General features: G+C 32.5%; 1 protein-coding gene across 1 annotated transcript in view; it reads right to left on the bottom strand.

Annotated features, from left to right (window-relative positions):
* Nucleotides 1-13,248, bottom strand: part of WDR36 (WD repeat domain 36) — a 38,755-nt gene that overhangs the window by 14,851 nt on the left and 10,656 nt on the right. Inside the window, exons 7-16 of the mRNA XM_006177117.3 lie at nucleotides 13,031-13,163; nucleotides 12,583-12,758; nucleotides 12,151-12,271; nucleotides 11,596-11,661; nucleotides 10,556-10,642; nucleotides 9,233-9,378; nucleotides 3,611-3,725; nucleotides 2,980-3,145; nucleotides 2,407-2,515; nucleotides 536-615 (exon numbers count right to left, since the gene is read on the bottom strand). Coding sequence (XP_006177179.2) covers nucleotides 536-615; nucleotides 2,407-2,515; nucleotides 2,980-3,145; nucleotides 3,611-3,725; nucleotides 9,233-9,378; nucleotides 10,556-10,642; nucleotides 11,596-11,661; nucleotides 12,151-12,271; nucleotides 12,583-12,758; nucleotides 13,031-13,163 — 1,199 coding nt within the window. The remainder of the gene's footprint in view (nucleotides 1-535; nucleotides 616-2,406; nucleotides 2,516-2,979; nucleotides 3,146-3,610; nucleotides 3,726-9,232; nucleotides 9,379-10,555; nucleotides 10,643-11,595; nucleotides 11,662-12,150; nucleotides 12,272-12,582; nucleotides 12,759-13,030; nucleotides 13,164-13,248) is intronic.

Genomic DNA, 13,248 nt, shown 5'->3' with positions numbered 1-13,248 from the left:
ATGACACTGCTGAACACTGCTGGATTTAACCCAAATCTTAAGACACAAATTTTCATTACTCTAAGGTATCTAAATGTCTTATTTCAAGAATTATATTAGAGACAGAAAATACATAATATACACAAGACAAAGTTAGGGATTTGACCATTTGACTAAATCCAATACATACAACAACAACAAAACAAGAAAATACTCAAAATAAAAGTTAGTAGTCCTAAAATTTGAGGTCTATCTTAGGGTATCAAAAAGACCAAATGAGCTTTTTTAGGGTTTACGCAACTCACTTCTATATCTCAATTTTGTAGAAACACAGTATCTAAGAGACTGCATTTTCATCACTATTATCTTTTATGACACTACTCCCTACTGTTTGAGATCAAAAATACTCCAAGGATAAAATATAGTCAGGTTAGAAAAATCCCCAAATATATTCACACTCAAAAAGTATATAATCCATTAATTACAGGTAATAGTTGCATGTAAAGACAATAACTAAGAAAACTTTTGATAGAGGTTAGAGATTCAAAAAACTCACCACCCAGATGGAAGGTCCCAAGTTCTAATAGAGCAATCCATTGAAGCACTTATTAACCAACGACCATCAGGACTGAAAGCCTTTAAATTAAAAAAAAAACAAAAATACAGTATATATGTCTGTATATATGTGTATGTATGTATGTTTGGACCTATATATTTAATAGCTTAAAGAATACAAGAAATGAAAAACTAATACAGGTTGCATTAAAAAAAATCTGATTGAGTAAAATTTAGACTACCTTATCTTATGTAAAAGAAAATACCATTTCTGATATACCACTGAGAACATTCAATTAGAAATATTTTGCTAGCCTAATTTCAGCTAAGTATCTGTGAAAGAAACAAAAGCTATATTTCCTTGAAAATAGTCTATGAATTAGACTGGCTTTCTAAGAATCCAAAATGATTAAAACAAGAATGCAAATTTTCTTAAAATAGTGAAGTTAATCATATTTTCAATATAAATTTAAATAATAAACTACTTATGCCTTACAAGCTACTCATAAACTACTGTACACTACTTATAAAGAACTTATATCTTTTCTATTGATAAAAACGGAAAAATAATAGCTCTCATTGCTTGTAACATGTGACTCTTAAGTAAGGTCAAATGTGAAAGATCCAAAAGGAAAAACTTCAAGATTTATAATGGCAGTAAAATTGTTCATCCAAAATCTAAACACACCATAAGGATTATAACCATCCATATTAGCAAATAATACTGGGATAAATGAACTCAATTTTGTCATCAGGATATGGTGATACTGTGGAAATTCAAATCTTAAGGTACAGAGAGTACAATTTATAGGATAGTGCAGATAAGAATGGAAAATTACTCTGGTAGGTAAAGTCATGTTATAAATGCTCACAGATTTACTTGAACAGGAGTAATTTATTACTAACTATGAGAAACTCCAGACACACAACCTGAAAGTAAAGTTTAAAAAGGAAAGAAATAGGAGGAGCAAGTTGGCACTGACAGATGTTTTCAAAAATGTTATTTCATCAAAATTACTCCACTCCCCCCCATTTCTATAGAAGCTGTCACAACAAATTCTGTTGATGGGTAGTTCTACCTACCTCCTATCTGCAGAACAACACAATTTTTGACTATCCCCCCCAACCCCTATTTTTAAGGAAACGGGTAAACACTGCAAACCCAGACTTTTGATGTGAGAACTGATAAGTAAATGTAGCTGTTGGGAGTGCTACTAGTTAGGACTTTATTTTTTTAATCTGTTTTCAAGTAAATCAAGGTATCTGCAATTGATGCAAATAACAATATATACTTAAAATACTTCTCAACATATACTTTTTAAACTAGAGTACTTCTTACCATATTTCCCACTATAAGAACACAATAGTAAACTAAAACATACTTTTACTAATTAAACACTTTTGATGTTAAGATATATTAGAAATAATATTAAACTAGAATAAACTAGGTATCAGATATTCCAGGTCTCCTACCATTAATTCATTTTGCATGTAGAAAAACAGAAATGAATTCTCTCAGCCTAGTTTAATATTAAGTCAAAAATGATATACTTACGTTTCAATGAATCATTCATTCTCTAAAGTATATTTGACCTTGTTTAGAGTTTAAGAGAGAAAAATGAACTCTGGGATTTATACTTTAATCTAATGGGATTAACTTCCTGAGAAATATTAAACTTCTTTTAATTCTACATTTTCTTTAAAAGTCTCTTCTTAGAAAATTAGCCTCCAAGTTATTTATTTTGAACACCTCCTCATAGGATGAGTTTAATGCTATTAAAAAAATAACAGTTTCAATTATTTGAACATTTTAGCATAAACAGAAAAAAGAAAGGAATCAAGTTTTGTTTAAACATTTAAAGTTTGTTTTACCATGTCATTTATTTGACCTTGGTGTCCAGAAAACTCTCTGACAATCTTCCTAGTTTCTATGTCCAAAACACTAATGGAGAAGTCATCCAAGGCAAGTCCCAGAATGCCACTAGCAAGATAAATGCACCAGTTTTAATAAACAAACAAACAAACAAAAAAACCTTGAACTAAAATCTCACAGTCATTTAAATTTTATTAATGAAGTATAACTTTGGGGGAAATTAAGCAAAATGCTATTCTTTTCTATGAAAAGTCTGGTTTCCCCACTTGGTAAATTATGTACAGTTAACCACTGAACATGAGGATTAGGGCGCTGAGGCCTCTGTGCAGTCAAAAATCTGTGTATACCTTTACAGTTGGCCTTCCACGTCCATGGTTCTGCATCTGCAGACTCAGCCAACTGCGGATCATGTGGTGCTACAGTGAGTGTTTAGTGAAAGAAATCTGTGTATAAGTGGACCTGCACAGTTCAAACCTGTATTGTTCAGGGTTCCAATTTTCTTTATTTAAATTAAGAACTTTTACCAAAAACATCAAGAAGAAAGTCCATTGTCATGAAAAGAAAAACTTTACCTGTCTCTATGTAGCAGCATCATATTTGGAGATGAATCAAGGCTCACAGAATGAATTAAAACTTTGTTTTTAAAGTTCCAGAACTTGAGTAATCCTTCACTACCAGTTGTAATTGTCAACTGGTTTAATCCATCCACTGCAACACCTCTAACAGATCCTTTATGGGCTTTAAAGCATATGTGAAAGGAAAAAACAGAAAGAACTGGCATTGCCTCTCTGAAAACTACACAAAAAGTGATTCCTTTATTTAAGTATCAAAGTTCCCACTATTAAACTCTCCTGAAGTTTTTAAATTAATCTGGATTTTAGGGGGCAGAGAGAAGGTTATTATAATGTTTCAGTAATAAGAAAATCTATCAGATTGGAGCCATGTAGGTTTCAACAAAAACGTTAATTTCTGTAACATCCACTTTCCCCTAATACAACTATGACTTCATTCTGTTTGAATAGTTCAACATGGCGTTTATAATAGGTATAGTGGCAGTATCTGCCACATAGGGGTGACCATAACCCATCTACAACTTTAGCAAAATGGCAAGCACACAAGAATTTAATAAATGCCAGCAACTGTTATTAGCCTTATATCTATCTGTATTACTTTTTTAAAAAATAAGGAAAAAAAATTCAATACCTTGATCCTTGCCAAATCTTCCTCGATGTATACCAGACTGCATGTTATATACATCTACAGTTCCTGATGAGAGACCAATTATAGCAAAGTTTCCACAAGAAGTTATATCCACGGCCTTAGGGAAAAAAAATTTAAACACAAAGGACACAAAAAATAGCTAACATTTTTACTGTACTTTATGCCTTGCAAAGTATTTTTTTAATCTACTAATTATATCATTTTCCAAAAGAGCACAATAAACAAACTGCTTCATTAATTTTCTTAAACGTAATGTAATTATATTTGGGTGTCTAAGAAACAGCTGCTTGATTCTATCTCCATTCTCTAAGTATACAGAAATTATTACCCGAGACAACAGAACATAATCAAAGTTAACTCACTGAAACTTACAAAGCTGGAAGAATGGTATAACAGCTGGCCTTCAATTTTTAATTTATTCATGACAGTGCTAAAGTCAAAGCATTCCATTGCCTAATCTCTTTCCCTTACTTTTGTAATTGCTTCTATAGCTGACATAAACCTAAAAACATATTAGTTAGGATATCTGATGAAAAAGCCCAAATATTTTAATTATGACATATTAGGAAGGAAATACATAAGATATTGCATGAAAAATATTTAGTTTATAAGCCATTTCTGTAAAATAAACTCATATTTTGATACTTAACATAGCAATATTGTATTAAAAAGATGTGTTTTCTTCTGTTAAAAACATGAGACTGACTATGTAGTAGGCCATGGCCAGAGAAATCCTTCACTGCTACTGTCAGATGTCACCCACCAAAGAGTTAATTCAAAAGACTGTTGAATTTATGCCTAATGAAATAGATGAATTCTAAAATCTACAAGAAAATATTTAATAGAGGCTATTTAACTGTGCAAAGCAGCTTAAAGCTGACACACCACTGAGTCAAGACATATTTAAATAGAATTCACACGTAAGTGTGCTCTACTTACATATTTTTAGATAATCATAGCTTATTTCTTACAAAGCATTCTATCTTCCTAAACAGAAAACAAACATAATTTTAGCTATTTTGAATAGTTCATAAATGTTTACACTATGTTATACACTTATGCTTTTAGGGACTAATGAAGATACTAGGCTACAACCAACAAATAATAAAGGCCCCCAATGGCCCTGCTATACAAGAGTTCCCGCTTATCTGCAGGGGATATGTTCCAAGACACCCAGTAGATGTCGGAAACCATGGGTAGCACACCAAACCCTAAACACACTATGCTTTCTCCTAAACTAATGTGTAGGTAGTGTATACAGTATGGGCCCATTAGACAAAAGGATGACTCATGACAGAGTGGGACAGTGTGAGATTTCACCACGCTACTCAGATGGCATGTAACTTAAAACTTAGAGACTAGTTTATTTCTGAAATTTTTCTACTTAATATTTTCAGATCCAGCTTGACTACGGATAACTGAAGCTGTGGAAAGGGAGGACTACTTTACTTTTTAGAATTTAAATTTATTTTAATAGGGTTTATTGTTGTTAGTGCAAATGCTTCTGGCATTCTCCTTTTTTACTTTTTTCATTCTAACCTATTAGAATGAATAGAATGAATAGGACAGCTTAAGCAAAGCAAAAATGAATAAGCTGAGAGGGTTACCTCTAAGTGACAAATTGTACTCTAATGTATGGGTTCTCTGATAAATTACTGTTTACTGGTTACTGGCTTTGTTCCAGACAGCTGACTCTGCCAGACAAATGACACAGCACCAATTAAGTATCACTGTACACACACACACACACACACACGCACACACACACACACACACAATATTCTATGAGTGATCACTGTAGGCTGTGAGTTAAGAACACAGGTTCTAGAAGGAATCATTCCAGGTTCAAATTCCAGCTCTTCTATTTACTAGTTTTACTGATTTTAGACATATTATTACTCATTACATTAAGCCTCAGCCTCCAATTTGTCTATAAAAAGAGGCTAACAATACTCCATATTACGGGACTGATGTAAATATAATATAATATGTGCCAGGCAGAGAGCCTGGAACAAAGCAAGCACACAAAAAATGTTAGCTGTAATTATTATTACCATTACTATTGCAACAGCTACTCAAAACTGTGCAGGTAAATTTAAGAAGCTTAATAGAATCTCTATGGCTTAGAAATAAAAGCTTATGAGTGGATTTCTGGACTGCAGAGAACAGAGTATACTTACAAAGAAGTTTGTACAAAATAGGTTCAAATGTAGAATTATACTTTTAATATGGATTTTCAAAAGCAGAGGCATCCATTAAAGTCTATTAAAACTAATACATAAGTTCAGCAAAGTTATAAGACATAAGATCAATATGCAAAAATCTATTTTATTTCCATACATTAGCAATGAACAATCCAAAATGAAATTTAAAAAAAAATTCTATTTACAATAGCATTGAAAAGAATAAAATATTAGGAAAAATTTAACCAATGAGGTATGAAGGTTGTACACTGACAACTACAAAGCGCTGCTGACAGAAAGTAAAGATCTAAGTAAATGGAAGGACATCCTATATTTATGGATCAGAAGTAATATTAAGATGGTAACACTCCTCAAATTGAGCTGTGAAATCAACAAAATCACTATCAAAATCCTAGCTGCCTCTGCAAAAACTGACAAGCTGATCCTAAAATTCATATGGAAATGCAACAAACCAGAATAGCCAAAACAACATTGGAAAAAAAAAAAGAACAAACTTGGAAGATTCAATTTTTCTGTTTCTAAAAAACTTACTGCAAAGGTACCATAATCAAGACACTGCGGTACTGGCATAGAGACATAAAGAACAATGAAAGAGAACTGGGAGTCCGGAAATAAGCCCTCACATTCATATCCAATGATTTCTGGCAAGGGTGTCAAGACCTTTCAACAGGGCAAGAACAGTCTTTTGGACAAATGATGCTGACACAACTAGATATCCTAATGCAAAAAAATGAACTTAGACTCCCTACACGGTATCATACAGAAAAATTAACTCAGAAAGGGTTACACACCTAAATTGAAGAGCTAAAATTATGAAACTCTTAGAAGAAACCACAGGAGTAAATCATTATGATCTTGGGTTATGCAATGTTTTTCAAAAACCACAAGGAGTTAAAAAAAAAAAAAGATGGGCTGGACTTCAAAATTACCCCTCCTTTCTTTGCTCTAGTTTTTATATATATATATATTTTATTGAAGTATAGTCAGTTTACAATGTTGTGTCAATTTGTGGTGTACAGCACAATACTTCAGTCATATAGGAACATATATACATTCGTTTTCATATTCTTTGTCACCATAAGTTACTACAAGATATTGAATATAGTTCCCTGTGCTATACAGTATAAACTTGTTGCTTATCTATTTTATGTATATTAGTTAGTATCTGCAAATCTAGAACTCCCAATTTATCTCATTCTACCCCTTTCCCCCCCGGCAACCATAAGTTTGTTTTCCATGTCTGTGAGTCTGTTTCTGTTTTGTAAATAAATTCATTTGTCTTTTTTTTTTTTTTTTAGGTTTCAAATATAAGTGATATCATATAGTATTTTTCTTTCTCTTTCTGGCTTACTTCACTTAGAATGACATTCTCCAGGTCCATCTGTGTTGCTGTAAATAGCATTATTTTATTATTTTTTATGGCTGAGTAGTATTCTATTTTATAAATATACCACAGCTTCTTTATCCAGTCATCTGTCGATGGACATTTAGGTTGTTTCCATGCCTTGGCTACTGTAAATAGTGCTGCTATGAACACTGGGGTGCATGTATCTTTTTGAATTATATATGCTGCTGTGAACACCAGGGTACATGTATCTTTTTGAATTAGAGTTCCCTCTGGATATATGCCCAGGAGTGGGATTGCTGGATCATATGGTAAGTCTATTTTTAGTTTTTTGAGGAATCGCCATACTGTTTTCCATAACGGCTGTAACAAACTACATTCCCACCAACAGTGTAAGAGGGTTCCCTCAAAATTAAAACCCCCTATGCTGAAATGATATCAACAAGAAAAGGAAATGACAGCCCACAGAATGGGAGAAAATATTTGCAAATCACTTATCTGATAAGGGGCTTGTATCTAGAATATATAGAGCTATTACAACTCAAGAATAAAAAGATAAATAACCCTATCAAACAATGGGCAAATTGTTGAGCAGATATTTCTCCAAAGATAAACAAATAGCCAATAAGCACATGAAAAGATGCTCAACATCATTAAGTCACATGGGAAATGCAAATCAGGAACTACAATGATATACTACATACTCACTAGGATAGCAATAATCAAAAGAATCGACAATCACCAAGTGTTGGCTAGGATGTATAAAAATTGGAACCCTGCTGGTGGGAAAAGAAAATGGTGCAGCCACTTTAGGGAACAAGTTGGCAGTTCCTCAAAAATGTTAAACAGAGACTTACCTAACAATTCCACTCCTAGGTACAAACATAGAAAAACAAAAACCTGTGTCCACACAAAAAATTTTGTGTACTAATGTTCACAGCAACATTATTTATAATATAGTCAAAAAGTAGAAATAACATAAATGTCCATCAATTAACCAATGGCTAAAGAAAATGTGGTTTATCCACAAAATGAAATGTTATTCAGCAATAAAAGGAATAAAGTATAGATACATACTATAACATGGATGAACCTTAAAAAATGCTAACTGAAAATCACAAAGACCATACATAGTATGATTCCATTCCAGTATGATTCTGAAATGCCCAGAATAGGCAAATCTATAGAGATAGAAAGCAGATTGTGGTTGCCTACGTTAGGGAGAAGGGAAAGGGGAAAAGTGAGAACTTGCTAGTGGGTACAGGGTTTCTTTTTGAGGTGATGAGAAAGTTCTAAAATTAGATTGATTAAATTTTGGTGATAATTGCACAACTCTATAAAATACACTAAAACTCATTAACTTGTATACTTTAAATGAGTGAAGATTTTGGTATGTGAATTATATATCAATAAAATGTTTTCTGAAACAGCAGAGGCAATAATTCTGTAAACCAAACTTGACATCATTTCTCTATAGCTTTAAGCCTGAACTCAATAGAAGACTTACGTATTATCAAAAGAAAACAAAATAAAATTTCAAAAGGTGAAGAAATTATAAGTAAACACTGGCATTTAAAATCTGTGTTTTAAAAAGGCTTCAACAGGGCTCAATTAGACAAACATAAGAAAATAAGAAATAAAGAATTTAAATTACTTATACATCTATAGCTTATTGAGGATTTAGGTAAGTCTTATTCCTATACTGAAAGAAAAGGAAGGAAGAAATCTTAAGATTCATATTAATTGAATATAGTACTGTATAACTCAACGTAATTCAGGTAAGAAAAAAAGATAAATGCTAAAATCCTCCTCAAAGGGTATTCTGAGTAATTCATCAGAAAAGTTAACAGTATACCACATCTAACTAAGCAAAGCTTAACTTAAACCTAAAATAATTCCATACAAGTTGGATAACTTAACACTATTAGGAAATAGTTTCAAAATGTTAAAATACGCTCTTTGTTCTTTCAATATTATCATTAATAAACGAGTATAACAAGATAACCCCAAGACAGTTTTACAAGAGAAAATGCTCTTGTAAACAAGTTCACTTACTGTTGCAGTTACATCATCTTTCTTCAGCTCTTTTGGCTTGAGAAAATAAGCACCTATTGTAGATCTTTGATAGTTCCAGGTTGAACAAGATAGCTTACCCTGATGGCAAGCGATAATACCATCCCAGTCACTTTCACGAGCTTCCTCTAAAACATAATTAAAATCATAAATCAAACTGCTTCTCACTCCTCACTCATTCATTCACCTATTATTTATTAAGCTTTAATAGTTTATGTTGTAATTAGGCACTAGAGACAGGATGGTAAACAGGTAATTCCTGATAACAATGAGCTTCCAATCTAACAAGAGATTCTAATTAGAGGAAATTACAATAAAGTATGATAGCTCTTATATGAGCACTCAGGAAGAGTTTACTAAGAGGTTTAGGGAGAGTAATAAATGGTTTCTTGAAAGAAACAGTAAAACTAGTAAAAATTAGCAGGAGCGGGTGAGACACACACAGGCCTAACAGTAACTTGAACAAAGTTAAGCACAGCAAGTAAGTAAAGTACTTTCTTGAGAGGAGTGGGAGGAGGGCAAGGCCACTGGGCCACACTACCATGAGTCTTGACAGCCATGTTAAGGAGAGGAGATTCCACCCAAAAGGTAATAAAGGGTCAATGAAAAATTTTAAGCAGATAGATGACATAATTCATGTTTTAGAATGATCACTCAGGCTCTAAGGTAGAAAATAGACAGGAGGGTGGTCAAAATTAAAGTTAAAAAAAAAACTACCAGTCAAGTTGTTTCAATAACCTTGAAATGGAAATGGTGCCTATATAGTCATTTCTAGGATAGCTTTCTCTCAACAATCTTATCACCTATCTACATTTTTCTTAAAATCATTTTTTTGAATGAAGCACTGCTCAAATGACAGTATACTAAGACCTCAGTGTAGGCAGATCTTTATTAAATTAGCCAGAGCTCCATGTTCTCAGTTCTTACATTTTAACATTAGTGACTTTTACTATACCAAGCATATAATGGAATAAAAAGGGCTACAAAATTAAGTATCAAATATTATTTATTAATAGTTTATACAGAAGAACAAAGCCTAAAATTAATAATAACAAGTTCAAATTATAAATTACTCATTTTCAGTCTTCACATAAGATTAGCATGCACTTGGGATGAATTCTGGATTCTTACTAATATTTGCAAAAACATTTATTAATATGGAAGAAATAAAGAAATGTATTTGAGTTACCCTCCAGATGCTTATTAATTTCGTAAAAACATTTATTAAAATGACAGAAATAAAGAAATACATAGGAGGAAATAAATGACAGACCAGAACTCAAAACACAGTATGAAGTTACTTACCAGCTGCAAACTTAATGATGGGAGGAAGTCTCACTGACATGGCATTCTGAAGTCCTTTACGTTTGACTCTCTTTTTATTTATTAAACCTGGGGTTAGGGGGAGATGAGAATATAACTATGAATATTTCTTAACAAAAATGTACATAAAAGAAAAGCTATTCAATGTCATATAACTATAAAGTTCAAGATATTCCCATTAAGTCAGGTGCAAAATGAAGATGATGGTTATTACCACTATTACAAGCGTTACTAAAAATTGCAGTTAGAAATATAAATGAATAGATTGCATTCACAATATTAGCAAAAAAATTAGCAAATTAAAATATGTAAAATACCATTGAGTAATCTTAAATATGTACAACCAACAGGAGGAAAACTAAAAAAAAATCACTGAAGAATATTAAAGACAACCTGAATGAGGATATATTTCTATATATGGTAACTCTTAAAGATATCAAATTTCTCCAATTTGATTCTAAGAGGAATTATTTTGGATATGGACTTTAAAATGATCCTGAAATTCATCTGGAATTATATACATGCATGAATAGCCAGGATATTAACTTACAAAGAGTAATTACAAATAAAATGGAACATTTTTGTTTAATAAACAAAATCTTTCAAATGATAGAAATCATGTGAAGTGATAGAGAATAAAAAGAGCCCTTTTTGCAAAAAGATGAGACTCCTTACTTTGATGATTTCTCTAGGCTCCCTTCCACCTTTAAAATTCTGAATTCCACAGATGGCCCAAGTAAGATCACTGTCTTTTGGGTGGTAGCAGTATGTTTTTACTACCTAAGACATTTTTTACTACCTAAGATGTCTAACTCCTCAATAACTTAATAGCAGCACCTCAGCCACTTCCATAGGAATATTAATCTTAGGAATCTTACTACTACTCTTTCATATAAGGGATTTTTACTTCAACTAGGAAAGAGAAAATTTATCAGTGAAATTTCTTTTGGTTGTCTCACAGAATCTTGAAAATTTTTTGTGTGTGTGACCAGCAACTTTTTTCCATCTTGCAAATGACCTACCATGTCCCAAGCTCTTGTTAAATTTCTCATGTATTGTGGAAAATGACTGAAGAGTTCCATCTTGACCTGTTGATACACACAGAAAATGCCCAATAAGGCTTCATCAAAACAATGGACCATTTGAATCACAGCTCTTATAAAATCAGATTCTAGAAAAAGCTTGGTTACAGTGTCTAGCATTTTAAAAGAGCTGATTGCAACTACCTAATTTATAATATTCAATTGCACAGAGAATGCCATTTAGTAAGTACAAAGGATAAAATGAGGTACTAATAAATGTCAGCAGATTATTTGAATAGGCAAGAGCCACATTTTCAGAATTTGCCCATTCTGTCTCTGATGATTAGTAAACAGAATGACACTCCAAATGAAAATAATATCAGCTACAGCATTTCCCGAAATATTAAAAACATTCACCTTATTTTACCCAGATTTTCGAGTTACTCAAAGGGACATTTGAATCTAAAAATATGTAAACACCAAACCTAATAAATATTATGCACTTTGTCCCCAGTGCTTGCTGGAATAAACTATTAGCATAAAGCAGAAACTCACTTGCACTAAGAATTTGTTGTCCATTTTGTCCATAATATCTTATTTTGGTAAGAGGAGCACTGTGTCCCATTCTGAATCTCAAAAGCCGGCCTTCACCTGTGGGACCATCAAATATCCATATCTGCCAAGAGATAAAAACGTAAGGTTCCTCCACAATGTATTAAGTAATCTGCAAGCAGTCAAATCACCTTCTACATAAATCAACTGGCATTGGCCAGTGCTTGCAGACAACTGACCCTGGAGTGGGGCCTGAGGAAAAGATAAGCTGTGATCCTCTCACTTCACTAAAATCATGTAACCTGCTATGATCTTTGTTTCATCTATATCAATATCTTATACCATATTCCTTTTATCTTCTAGGTTCCAGGCTGATACATTAAAGCAGGCTTATAACAGATGAGCCAAGAAAGATAACAATAATAATCACAGTACCCTGAGAGCATTGTCAGCACCATTTGTGACAAGAAGTGGCTCTCTATGGAGAAATGTCAGTCCGGCAATTGCTGTAGAATGTGCATTTCTCATTTGATTGATTAACTTCTTGTCTTCTAGATCCCAGAGTCCAATATGGCCACATGGGCTTCCAGCTGCCATTATAGGATGACCATCTATTATTAAAATAGGATAATATTAAGAAAAACATGTATCATAAAACAATTAGTCTTAACAATTCCTCTCTCCACCCTTTTAAGCCATAAATACAAATTTAAAAAAGACTATATACCAATAATCTATCAATATTTCTTTGGCCTTTTAGATTCCAGTATTTCATTCATTTCTATTAAACTATAAAAAAATATCTAGTAAGAAAATTTCTATGGGCTTCGAAGTAAAATTTTAAATGTTCTTAACTCTTGTCAACAAACAAGGTAAGAGTTACCTGTGCGAAATGAAATCGAAGTAATAGGTCCCCAGTCTTGACGAAACTTCATTATTGATTCATCAAACTTAATGTTGTGAATTATAACCTGACCCGACATAAGACCAACAGCAACAACATCCACAGCTGGTGCCTGAAAATTAAATTACTCAACTTTTAATATTCTTAATCAAATGGCTTTAATAATCCTGATGATATATACCACTACGTAAGTGTTA

Source organism: Camelus ferus, chromosome 3 (assembly GCF_009834535.1).
Source record: "Camelus ferus isolate YT-003-E chromosome 3, BCGSAC_Cfer_1.0, whole genome shotgun sequence".
NCBI classification, from domain to species: domain Eukaryota; kingdom Metazoa; phylum Chordata; class Mammalia; order Artiodactyla; family Camelidae; genus Camelus; species Camelus ferus.
The sequence above is the reverse complement of the archived record's forward strand: the minus strand, read 5'-3'. Positions and strand labels throughout refer to the sequence as shown.